The 12,562-nt window shown below is 43.2% G+C and overlaps 1 protein-coding gene and 1 long non-coding RNA gene across 3 annotated transcripts; one reads left to right on the top strand and one right to left on the bottom strand.

The window, feature by feature from the left end:
- Window positions 1–3,253: 3,253 nt before the first annotated feature.
- On the bottom strand, window positions 3,254–4,369 carry LOC111674154. Its single transcript, XR_002762301.1, has 3 exons — window positions 4,180–4,369; window positions 3,572–3,812; window positions 3,254–3,432 (listed from the first exon to the last, which is right to left on the bottom strand). It is a non-coding gene; the product is annotated as an uncharacterized LOC111674154 (long non-coding RNA).
- Window positions 4,370–4,529: 160 nt separating this feature from the next.
- Window positions 4,530–12,494, top strand: LOC105701290 (mitogen-activated protein kinase kinase kinase 15). 2 transcript variants are annotated; one of them, XM_012427924.2, is made up of 24 exons: window positions 4,531–4,714; window positions 5,006–5,104; window positions 5,182–5,399; window positions 5,479–5,673; window positions 5,744–5,913; window positions 5,987–6,155; window positions 6,242–6,541; window positions 6,616–6,869; window positions 7,074–7,233; window positions 7,354–7,707; window positions 7,787–8,048; window positions 8,133–8,270; window positions 8,343–8,509; window positions 8,586–8,681; window positions 8,772–8,911; window positions 8,983–9,141; window positions 9,410–9,505; window positions 9,970–10,082; window positions 10,164–10,333; window positions 10,418–10,682; window positions 10,784–11,111; window positions 11,175–11,334; window positions 11,445–11,521; window positions 11,602–12,494. In XM_012427924.2, exons 2-24 carry the CDS (start codon window positions 5,068–5,070, stop codon window positions 11,663–11,665), a joined length of 4,092 nt encoding a protein of 1,363 aa, XP_012283347.1. In that variant the 5' UTR covers window positions 4,531–4,714; window positions 5,006–5,067; the 3' UTR covers window positions 11,666–12,494. The 2 variants fall into 2 exon arrangements, with proteins under 2 accessions (XP_012283349.1, XP_012283347.1); XM_012427926.2 differs by lacking the exon at window positions 9,410–9,505 and having other exon boundaries at window positions 4,530–4,714.
- Window positions 12,495–12,562: the final 68 nt, after the last annotated feature.

Here is a 12,562-nt window from a genome sequence, read left to right as displayed (position 1 = left end):
CTCTCCTTTTCTCTCCTGTGCGCCCGCCGCGCGCTCCTTCTCGCTCCTTCGCTCTCCCGGCCGCCTCTTCCTTCCCCGTTCCCCGACCACCCACTCGGCCCGGCCGAACCGAGACGCGTAGTACGAGTTTAACCTTCACCGTGTCCTCTGCCGGGAAGCCGCACCCACCCACGACCCGGCGACACGCAATCGCTCCCCTCCGACCCAGTCTCCGACCCTGTCCTGGACGGGCGCGCCCGAAATGCGGCTCTACGCCGACGTTAGGATGCGCCTTCGCCCATGACCTCGTCCAATCGGACTGGGAGGGACTCCTACTCTAGGAGACGCGCCGCTATCCCGGACTGGAGTGAGACACCCGGTCTGTCCGGCGACGCGACGACGCCGGACCGCTAACGTCGCGCCTGGTCTGCCGCACCGCCGGAAACGGGATTCCGAGAAGATACGATGCCCCGAGGGAATAGGAACCTCGAGAGATCCGATAGTGCGACGATGCCTACAGGCACTCGGGAGGGAATGATATGCCGAAAAGGGAAATCTAGAGATTTTTATTCTTTGAACGGTCCCAAAGAAATGGCTCGTTAATTTGGAATGTAATTATTTGAGGAGGAGGTAACATGAATATGACGGACGAGGTGGTTTTTCGGTACCGTGACAACTTATTTCAAGAATGTAATTCTTTTTTTTTTTTTTTAATGAGATTTAATTCCTTGGTAATGGTGAATTTTTTTTTATTGGGGTACGTTTTTGGAATCGGGGAGGATGGGCGGTGAGGTCTCGGTCGATACCTCGATAACCTATTACTAGATCAACATGTCTTGTTGACCAAATGGCATGCTTAATGACACGCGTAACGGATTTAGAATTGTTAAGAGACTGGGCGTTGATGCATGTATGTGTAAACTTGATTGGGGGACGGTTGTTCTATCGTTGTGCTATCGAAATATCCTTGACTTATAAGGTGACCTCTTGGATATCTATGTGCGGTTAACCTCTCGTGACGCTATTATATTCCTCTACCTCCGGCAAATATTCAATAATACCTCACTTTCGAACGGTGTTTATCTCTCGTGGCGACGATTACATGCTTGTAAAGCGAGTCAATAAAACCGGGAACGCGACGTTATTCCATGTGTACGTGACTGTCGCTCTTGGGCGTCTAATTAGAACTTAAGCCGTTACATAAACTTAGGCTCTGTCCTTTCTTATGTTGACGTTGCTTCTGTCGATATCATTCAGCAGGTTTGCCCGTGACTCTTGGCATTTCGAGCTGACCGGTGGGTATGGACGCCGAGAGGGAGTGTCACTAACCTGACATTCCTCACCTCGTTGATAGGCCTTCGGAGAAGGATTCGGAAACGATAACGCATTCCTTCGGGTCTATCTTCACGCGTTTACGTCGCCCATCGCCTCGACTTGTGTCTGGTTGTAGCATATTTATTAAACGATATCACCGAACGCGTTGCAAAAGGAGCCGGGCACGCGCTCCGGAAGCACGCGATGGCCGCCATCTTGGTTCTCGTTCGCGGCTTCTCCCACGCGAGCGTTAAGTGCAAACGCTTAAGTCTGGCGGACAGGTATTATGGTAGCTGCACCGACGCTGTACCGGCGCTAAATATGCACATGCATATGCATTATCCGATAATATATTTATAATGCCTGGATATAATCGTCGATGTGGACGCGCTCGTAATAGCCGAGGGATACGAGGGACCTGTTTGTCGAGCTCGCGAGATCTCCCTCTCCCTCGGTCGGATATCCCGGTGGAAGAGCGTTACCATTGTCGTACCGCGAAAGATAAATGGCGATAGATAGCCGGCTCCCGAGTAGCCGGAGTTGCCGTCGCCGCTAAAATAAAGAATCGCCCGGCGAGATTTCGCCGAGGTGTGCGACGTAACGAGACGCTATATATAGCTCGCGGGAGCGACTTGTTTTTTCTGGAAAGGTCGCGACAAAAATACACGCCTCTTGATATTCGCCCGCGTCCATTCGATACGAGATATATAAGCGTGCGCGGACTCGCCGCAGAGATCGGGACGGGTTTACGTAACGCCAGCCTCAGCGTCGTTACTCATCGGCGGATAACCGAACCAAATATTTGGACGTTTAAAAACTGCGCAAATACCCTGTCCCTTTCTCGCCATTTCTCCCGGTTCTCCTCTTTCTCCGGCGCGCCAAGGTCAATTCCGCATGCGGTTACCGCATTGCTCTCGGCCCCTTCTCCATCTATCTTTCTCCCGGCGGCCACTGGGAGCGGAGAGCGTTGCGACACGAAACCCCAGACATTTCCCCGATGTTTTCCCGATCCTTCCCGCCCCCGGTCTTCTCTGTCACGCCAATGCGACGTTAATAACGTGTCGTATTTGATGGCATAATCTGCAAAAAAGCGGAGAACGTAAATGAAAGTTCTTCGGCACGGCAGGGCACGTAGTTATATCTGTAGTAACCGGATGGCGGTATTTTTAGATTATCAAAAAGAGCCGTATCTGGTTTGATAAAGGTCGCGTGCTTACAAGGTCCACGCGGTATCCCGGATAAATCGTTGGCCCCCTGTCGGGCCGTCTCTTTGTGCCGAAGGGAACGAATCGGGCACGATCCTCGGAGACCTACTGGCCCAGTTTCTAGTGCGCTTCATCCCTCGTATGGTTGCACCGCCCTGCACCTTACGTGACGTCATTCTCGCCCACGGGCCATTGACGGAAGTGCGCCCTTCGGTTCTGCCATATGCCCCTACTACGCATTTTGGGGAGCTCTCGGGTCTTGGTAGAGTTTCGCGCCAAGTACACCCGTGTACGTAAGCCTGTAATGGTGCAACGGTATAAACGACATGCCCTTGGCGATTTTGTGGCATGCAATTTTCTCATTCAATAAATGGTTCTTCCGTACCTTCGATGTTCCCAGGTGTGCCTCTGCCGTGGATTTCTTGTCAGCCGTATCGACGAGACGTTTCCGCGCTGGCTCCCCCAGCTATTCCTGAATGACTCGGTCCATTCATGGATGGAAATATTCGAGTCTCCTGTACTCTTCTCCCGGCCCCGAAGGACTACAGATTGCTGCATGAAAAATCGCCTTAATTGTCCATACAATGTATGTTATCGCGGCGGTACGTACGTGTACGTCCGGGCGTAAACACGTAGTCCTCTGCATATTAAAATAACAGGGGTCAGAAAGAGCAACGCCGATAGCCGTCGTACATATGTAGAAGTACGATAGGTCTCGATTGAAGTGTAATTAGTCATTATTAAGATAGCGTTACTTGACAGTTGCGTTCGGACTCTATTCCAGTATGGTTAGGCACGCACTCGTTGCGTACGACACCGCCTAATCTGCATTGCTATCTACTCCGGCTTGCCAAAACCTCGGTGAGACGTACGACCAGTGCTCGCGTTCTCGACTTTCGCTATTGCTGGGTGCATGTCGGAGCATTCCGTGAACCTGAGATATTTATAGAGGCTGGAATTATTTTTTTACTCTTTTTATTAGGCGTTACGTGAATGCTTCTCTGTAGTGGTTAGGCGGTCCGCGCTTGACTTCGCGTCGGGGATAAAGTTTATGAAATTCTGTCAGAGCGTACCCTGGATTATGCGTTTCCGGTGGCGCATGAAATGCGTAATTATTGTTTTGGTTCGGACATCTGCTGGGTGTACATCCGCTCTTCAGGGCCAGCATTCGTAAGGGGAGAATCGCCTCTGGGAAAGGGTGTATGGAAACCCGATAAGTTCTACTTGGGTTGGGTTCTTGCGCCCCGCTTTGCCTTTCTTCATGGTTTTGCACCCGACGACGTATAAATTTCTGGTCAGACATTTTTTCAAAACCTGGAAAGTATTGGACAAATGCAATTCAGATATGAATGCTTGCGAAATATGTCTCGGCGAGGCACTAGAATAGGGGGACGCAATTGAGTCCTGAGGCTCGAAGGCGGAATCTTCAATTCTGCTTTAATAAAATCCCTCCCGCACACCGAGAGCATTCGTGAAACCTCGGTTTTAAGAGCCAATCGACTATTCGCTAACGTCTCGTTTAAAGGAGCCTGCTACACGAGACCTCTTTAAACTCCATGATTTACGGCCTGCCGACGACGCTGCCACGTGAAGACCGCATCGACACCCGTGTTTTATTACAAACACCGCCGTTTCGTTAATACATGAATATTGGGATATAAATTATAAGTTCGGTACTTACACTCTGTGGAAGGGTATTAATATGATACAGAAGCTTAGATTCCATGCGGCGCCTGTAAAGGATAGTTCATAAATCATCCGCCATTCCTATGTGGCGGCAGCACGGAACCGCAACTGCAGGAGCCGCTGCATCAGCAGTCTCGCGATGCACTTCTATTCGCAATTCCTTCTCCGACTCCTATTTTATTCACGCCTCGAAGAGTGCATCTTGAAAATTAATAATAATATTAATTATCACCTGGCGTGGAAATACCATCGGTAAATGAAAGATTGTTTATCGACCTTGTGATGCACCGTTCGATAGCCATTGATTAGAACCTTCGAATATTTACCGAGAGATGACGGTAGTGGCGCGTCGGTTTCGCGCTGCTCTCTTGGCGCACCTCGGCGGCTCCGGATTGTCCGTCTTCGAGATCCTTGCCAATCTTTGGACCACTGCGGGCAGCTGGCATTGGCGCTTCTCGAATTCTTGATTTTGAACGTCTTCTACCACTCGGAGGATATGGACGGCGACTTTATTACACCGCTCGTAGCAGGTACGCCGCTTAGCGACCGCACGACGTAATTACGATGGACAGACGTCGATCGATTCGGTACATCGATTTCGATCGCGGTATCTTCGGAGTGCATGTGTGCATGGCGTTTGTATATACGCGCGTGCTCGGTTTGTACGTGGGAAAGGTTGGTAGATATTCGAGAATTCGAGGTTTTGGACCGGCGACAAATTTCCACCCAATTGGACATAGTTTATGTTATTCTGATTTTTTTTTATGGCGGTGATGAGTCGATATCAAATTCGTTAATATGTTTGTAATGGGTTTTTGTAGATGGGCACGTATAAGCAGTCGATGTCTCAAGAAAAGCTTCGGTACGCAGTAAGGAAGGAAAGATGCCGTCAGTCTGTGGAGACACGGTCGAGGCAACTGGTATAAAATATTTTTAATAATGTAACGGTTTCTGTGTCCTTGTTTATTTTGTACGGTTAATATTTTTATTATTCTAGCTGCACAAGCAGGTATCCCTGATGTTATATCCAGTACGGACAGTGTTGGTACCCAGAGCGATGTCTCTGTACATACTACGGTCTCTGGCAGGCCTAGAATGGATGTCGCTTGTGTCTTGGATCTACAGCAACCGGAACTTCTCACGCACCGAAAAAAAGCCTTAGAAGATGTTAGGCAAGCTTGCATTCTAGTAAACGCAAATATGCATCATATACAGGTAAATAATAACTCATTTATAATTGTAAGTTTTCTCTTTGTATATCGGTATCTTTAACGAGTCTTTTTATGTTTTGCAGTTTGAGAAGCTTGATTTTGGAGAAACAAATGTACTAGATACTTTCTATAATGCGGATGTTGCCGTTGTTGATTTAAGTATTCAGCTACAGCAGTCTGCACTGTTCTATCATTTGGGTGTCAGAGAAAGCTTTGGAATGAAAGAAAATATTTTGTTGTACCATGACGGAGATAATGAAGCAACAATTAGATTGAAGGTATTTTTGCTACAAATAAAAACAGTCTTAAGTCATTAATTGCCTAGAACTAACGATACCCATCTTGTAGCTATCATGTGGGAGCTACACATTTGTTTCGTACCGTGTAGTTGATTGCGGTTCCTGTGTTGCGACTAGTCCAACTACCAGTAGAGTTACCAGTGAAGAATCGGTGGATCCAAAGCAGCATCTCGTACAAAAACTTAAGAAGCTTTTTCAGGATGTGGAAATACAGTCAAAGTATAGTATTTTTCTGTAAAGCATCACTGGCTTATTTACAGTATCAAAATATTGATATGTTCATTTTTTACAGAGCTCATATGAAAGAAAAGTTCTTGGCTGATCTACGAAAAGCACGTGAGACTTATTCCGGAGAGGAATTATCTAAGGCCTTGAACAATATGCGAAAACGTCTGGATGATCCAAATGTGCTTTCTGGAGAAGTAGTATTGAATGTCCTTATTTCTTTTCGGGAGATTCAGGTAAGTTGCGTATACAGACTTCAAACAGTATTTAGGATATTTAGTTTTGTGATGCCACTGCAAAAAAATTTCTTTATCAAACATAGGACTATGATGCGATGGTGCAACTTGTGGAAGATTTAAGAACGATACCAAATCATAAAAATTATATAAACACTCCAGCTATTCGATACTTGTATGCCTTTGCTCTCAATCGTCGAAACAAGGAAGGTGATAGAGAAAGTGCTTTAAGAGTTATTGAAAAGGCCTTAGAAAAAAAAGAAAACCATGTACCAGATATGTTGTGCCTTTGCGGTAGAATTTATAAAGATAAGTTTGTAGAAAGCCGACATACAGATCAGGAAAGTTTAAAAAATGCTATCCGTTGGTATCGGAAAGGATTTGAGGTACAAAGAAATTCATTTTAATCGTATTCTGCATTAAATGGTGTCGTACTACATGAATCCGTGAACAATTGTAGGTCCAACCCAATGAGTACGCTGGCATAAATCTTGCTACGCTCTTAGTCATAGCTGGAAATGAATTTTCTAAGAGTGAAGAACTCCAGCATATAGGAATGGTATTAAACAATCTAATCGGCAAAAAGGGAAGCCTATCGAGTCTGAAGGATTACTGGGACGTTGCAACTTTTTTTGAGATAAGCGTTTTAGCAGAAGATTATTCGAAGGCTATTCAGGCAGCAGAATGCATGTTTAAATTGAAACCTCCAAACTGGTTAGTTTTTTACTTTAATGTATAGGCATATAACGTATTTAACAATTCAGTTGGGGCGTACTTAACACGAATGTGCTGCGTGGAAGTGTACACGTAGTTTACCTGGTATTATATAGTGATGAAAGTGAGACGCATAACTTGTCCGAGTGGCGAGTACCAGGAAGCTGCAAACCATTTGTCAATCCTACGTTACTACGGATCTAGGTACCTGAAGTCGACAATAGGCAACATCTCACTCATAGACAGATTTCGGAAAAAGAATGAAGAAGCTGAAGTTTCACCTGAGGAGCAAATCTTCAGTTTTTGGATGGATTACTTCGTAGAAGCTACAAACACAGAAGTTGGCGACAGTATTCGGTTCCCAGTGAGTTTTTGAATATGCAAACAAGTTATTACGAATAAAGTGGAATTAGTTCTATTTCGTTAGAAGATTTCGAATAATCTATCTTTTGCTCTATACTTATTTAATTATTTAACTTTGTAGCTTTTAGTTTTGGAACCAACTAAAATCTTAATGCCCAGCTATGTGAATGTAAACCTCGGAGCTGAAGAGAAATCCATCCAAATATGGAATTTATGTCTAGACAGTATGAAAAGTAACTGCAAACAGGTGCACGATTGGCTGTTTACGGCGAATATGATTCGCAGTGTAAGTCTGTATAAACGGGACGAACGTTGTCTATTTTTATACGTTCACCAAAATTCGGACGATTTCCAAATGTACCTACCATCCGTACAATGCAGACAAAGGTTTTACGACCTTGTCCTGGAAATGACCAGAGATCAGGAGGGTATGGTTACCGATTTAGATGCCTACATGACCGATGATCAAATGAAGGTATACCGCCTTGCACTATGTTATATGTTTTTATGCTACCCATAATTTTAAATCTGAAATCAGCATCGTTATATTTTAGTTTGAATATGAGTTAGACGACCAAAATAAGCGCATTGTCCTCGGCAAAGGCACTTACGGCATTGTATATGCAGCCCGCGACCTAAATACTCAAGTAAGAATTGCGGTTAAAGAAATTCGCGAACGAAATCTAGGAGACGTTCAACCATTGCACGAGGAAATTAAATTGCATAGCCAATTGAGACACCGAAACATCGTTCAATACCTAGGCTCCGTGAGCGAAGATGGATATTTTAAAATTTTTATGGAACAAGTTCCTGGAGGCAAGATTTACCATTAATTACTATTAATAAACATGATTATAATTGTTCACACCGTGAGCATTGTTAATACTTTTTTTTTTCCAGGTAGTTTATCAGCTCTTTTAAGGTCCAAGTGGGGTCCTTTGAAGGAAAACGAGTCCACTATATCGTACTACACGAAACAGATTTTAGAAGGCCTTAAATATCTCCACGATCAAAAAATTGTTCATCGGGATATCAAAGGTGGATTATTTAATTAAACGAAAAAATTGAAGGTCTGCTCATAAAATAAAACTCCCATTTTTCCTCTTTTAGGGGATAATGTACTAGTGAATACGTACAGTGGCGTTGTCAAGATATCTGATTTTGGCATGTCAAAACGTTTGGCTGGACTTTGTCCGAGCACGGAAACGTTCACGGGTACTTTACAGTATATGGCGCCGGAAGTGATCGATAAAGGTCAACGTGGATACGGGGCCCCCGTAAGTGAATTATCTTCTTGCAAAGTTAATTTATCTCGCGTTTAGATTGTGGCTTGAATTAACTAATTTTATGCAGGCTGATATCTGGTCCCTGGGTTGCACAATAGTCGAAATGGCAACTGGCAAGCCTCCATTTATCGAGTTGGGTTCGCCGCAAGCCGCTGTTTTTAAGGTACGTTTATTTCTTCGAATATCAGATCTATTTCTGTTACTACACTAGTCTTATATAATTTTAACCCGTTATTACGTTCTCTTTCAACAGGTGGGTTACTACAAGATACACCCAGAAATACCTTCGGAATTATCGGAGCGAGCTAAAAGTTTCATCCTTCGTTGCTTCGAACCAAATCCCGATCTCAGAGCGAACGCAGCCGAGTTACTGGAGGACCCATTTCTTACCGAGTCGGTAGATTGTTTTTCCCAAGAGATTATCCAAATGATAGAACGCGATTAATGCAATCCTGACTTTGTAGGAAAAAAAAGAGTTCGAGATTGGCAGCTCCTCCCGACTTCAGCAGGAGTATATCGGTTCCAGCAGAAAGATTGGAGAGATTGGGCAAGTGTGACAAAACGAACAATAATCACATCGTTGGAAATGCTTCTGCCGCGCAAACGTCACAGTCAGATGACAGGTAAGACAGGTATTTTTGTCCTATTGGTTTCCCTTGTCGATTAGAAATACATACGCATAGCCTCGTTTTTGTTCTTCATCTTATTGTGCTGCACTTCCACTCACAGCTTTGAAAGCAAATTAAACGAGACATTGTATGATGTTAAAAAAAAAATAGTATCTATATCTCCTTCGCCTATTAGCAATGCTTTTATGAATACCACATATTACTTGCGGCGAGGAAGGAATGCATTGTATCGCAAGTATTAACATAACAGTATGATACGCAGTGGAGGTATCACCAAGTCGAGTCCATTGAGGGAACGTAGTCCAGCTCATCTTCTGTCCCCTATCAGCATGCCTGCTACTGCCATGTCTTTTAGCAGGTATAGTGTATTATTTTCTCGAGCATGCCCCCTCACTTCCACGTAAGATATTCTTTTCTCACAGAAGTTGTGCACGATTCATTACACCGTCAATATATTTTTTTTTTGTTTTACTTTCGCCCGAAAGATTCGTAGACACTGTTGATACTTGATGTATGAAAGAAGGGCCGGACAAAAATTCCCCTTTCAATGCCGCAGTCGTAAAAGTTGTATTTTTGAGTGATTATCAAAGTGGAGACGTACTGCATTTGTAAAAAGCAAACAGCCTCCCGTATTTTAGCCTGTATTTGTTCATGCAACGTTTATTTGTCACGGACCTGAATCATTAGATTGCGCTTAAGTCTGTTTCCATGCGCATTTTACACGAAACCTGTGTCAGGCCTAGCTTGCGAAATTTGATAAGGAAGAATTTATCAAGTTAGGTGCGTGCGTGGTATCGATGTTCATGCTTTATGTTTCGTTAGTACAATTGGGAGCACGCCGTCTATTGAGACCAGTGAAACGGATACTCCAGGGGCACCTATGACCAGAAGAAGTTCCTCGGGTGGATTATTGTCACCTGAAGTTGAATTGACTGGTAAGGAAGATAATATTTAAATATGGGTGAAACTACATGCTGTATAATGTGCCGATTGTCAATGAAATAATCTACTTTCAGGTCAACCGGGCCAAAAGGCTGGAGAAGAGCAAGAGGGATTCTACTTACTGAAGAAAGATAGTCAGAGGCGAATGACTTTAACGAGAGTCTTGAGTCAGGACGAGGCGAAAATTTGTGAGGTTTGGATGCGAAGCATACACCAAGACGTTGGACAAACTGTTCTTCGAACGGTAAGTTAATTTAGGTTTATTTTGGACATGGAGTTTCTGGAAAAATGGCAATCATCCCGGTAATATTTGTCTTGTTATTCATAGAGCCATTTGGTGTTACTTATGCGTGGATTGAAAGACTACATATCGGAGCAAAACCAAGACGTCATCACAACCGCTATTCGTACACTCAAGGAAGAACTGGATTTTGATTCAACGGCTATTAATCATTTGCATCTGGCGATTTACTTGTTCCAAACTGCAGTGAACGAAGTCCTTAGAATGCACAGTATAAAACCACATTGGATGTTTGCATTGGATAATCTAGTCAGAAACGCAGTTCAAGCAGCTATCACTGTATTGTCGCCTGGTTTGTTTTACATGTCCTTAAACTTATTTTTGATACATCCGTCATCTCGAGTTTCCTTTTTTTTTTTAACATTGTATTAAGATATATTTTTGATATTTCAGAATTGGGGGCCAATTTACTCGGGCAAGAACGCGTTCGTTCGGTCGTTGATGGTCCAGAAGAAGGCTCGACGTCTGGTGTGTCGACTGTTAATTCCGTTAAGTCTCAAAAAACTGTGGATTCGATCGACAATAAATATTGGAGAGAATATCACGATCAAATGGGAGCTCTAAAAGCCGAAAACATGAAGTTGCTTCAAGAATTACTGGAGAGTCAAAAATCATATCAGACGTTGCTCCAGCAAGCATTAGAGGAGCAGAGAGCGCAAGTTGGCAGTTTAACTCAACTGTGTGAAATAATCAACAGGAGAACTGCTAGACAGGAATCAGGGTAATTTGAGAAATATTAATTCCATTTTTTTTTATCCTACATTTATATCCTTTTTTTTTTAAGGTACAACTCTACCGTGTCTGGTGGTGGAGGAGCCGTATCACCGCAACCAATTTTATTGCCCCAAATTAGCGTCACGGATCATAATGTAACACCTCGTTCAGATATTCGTCTGGTGGAATGGCTTCAAGGACTCGGCATAGATGAAGCATCGATTGACAGGGTACCTTTCATGATTTTAATTAAAATTTCTTGATTAGGTTGAGTAGACGGATACTTATTTTTTTTTTATTTTAACTACTAAGCTCCTTGATAGCTACTTTTAAATTTTAGTTTTTGTACGAGGAGTACTCACTCGAGGACATTTTGTTTCACGTAACGCGAGATGATCTTCACAGATTAGGATTAAGGTGAGACATGCGGACAAAATGTTTATAAGTTTATTGGATCGTGATGGATCATTGCTTGACATACGGTATTTATTATCCAGAGGTGGGATCGAATTGAGAATATGGAAAGCAGTTCTGCAGCATCGCAAGGAAAATGATATTTGATGCAAAAGAAAAGAAGAGGGATTTTCGTTGTACGATGAGGAACCGTCAATTATTTTTTTTTGGAGATTTCAGTTGGCGACTAATACGAGAGAGGGGAGCTAGCGAAAGAAGGCTCAATTATATTTGTAATATTCTCTATTCTACAAGGAGAATTGATTATTGCTTACCAGCCCGTACGAAAAATGGACACAAATGATGATGCTACAATAAAGCTTAGGAAGAAATTCGGATGCAGGGCATACCGTCCAATGAACCTGAATAACAATTACCCCTGACACAGGGAAATCGACTTGAAAGCCTTCTTTAGTGTCTTATCGCCGGTGGATGCAATACCGAGAAAGGAATATTTATTCTGTACACGTCGTACCTCTCACGCTATTTTTCAACATTGAAGATATAGGATCTGAATTTAATTTTCTATCTACGTCCTAGCGAATCGAAATAAGAATTCGTCTTCCAAAATGTAGGGAAAAAGAATGTAGACTAGAATAAGATGTGATAATCTCGTCGGGAGTCAGTCACGACCACTGCATTGCACGCCATCCGTTCCGCTAATATCAGAAAACTGATTAATTGCCAATGTGTAGAAAGCATTGTTAGTTTCAGAATGGCATGCGAATTCAGGCACTAACGTTACAGTGACTACTCACCATGGAACTGCTCTCATCTACAAAGCTATGTATATTAATGTTCCAGAATTAATATTATTAATAGTAGCAATAGTAATAATGGTAACAGAACTGATGTTACCATTATTAATATTGTCGAGTTGTTGCTGTTGTTAAGTGTAAGATGAATTTATAACAAATAAAATTAAACAATCCAGCAAGCGCTTAGTTTCCTTCCGTTCTATTATTTTGTAAGGAATAGGTAGATAAGGGCAAATTTCAATGGAAT

This window comes from Orussus abietinus, unplaced genomic scaffold (genome assembly GCF_000612105.2).
Source record: "Orussus abietinus isolate OABI.00-Male unplaced genomic scaffold, Oabi_2.0 scaffold5, whole genome shotgun sequence".
In the NCBI taxonomy this organism is placed as follows: Eukaryota; Metazoa; Arthropoda; class Insecta; order Hymenoptera; family Orussidae; genus Orussus; species Orussus abietinus.
The sequence above is the reverse complement of the archived record's forward strand: the minus strand, read 5'-3'. Positions and strand labels throughout refer to the sequence as shown.

What these genes read in the sequence shown, in the direction of transcription:
- LOC105701290 (XM_012427924.2), top strand. Translation starts at nt 5,068, where the DNA reads ATGCCGTCAGTCTGTGGAGACACGGTCGAGGCAACTG. An exon ending in GACAAACTGTTCTTCGAACG is followed by an intron (nt 10,334 to 10,417) that starts GTAAGTTAATTT and finishes TGTTATTCATAG; the next exon opens with AGCCATTTGGTGTTACTTAT. An exon ending in CTTCACAGATTAGGATTAAG is followed by an intron (nt 11,522 to 11,601) that starts GTGAGACATGCG and finishes TTTATTATCCAG; the next exon opens with AGGTGGGATCGAATTGAGAA.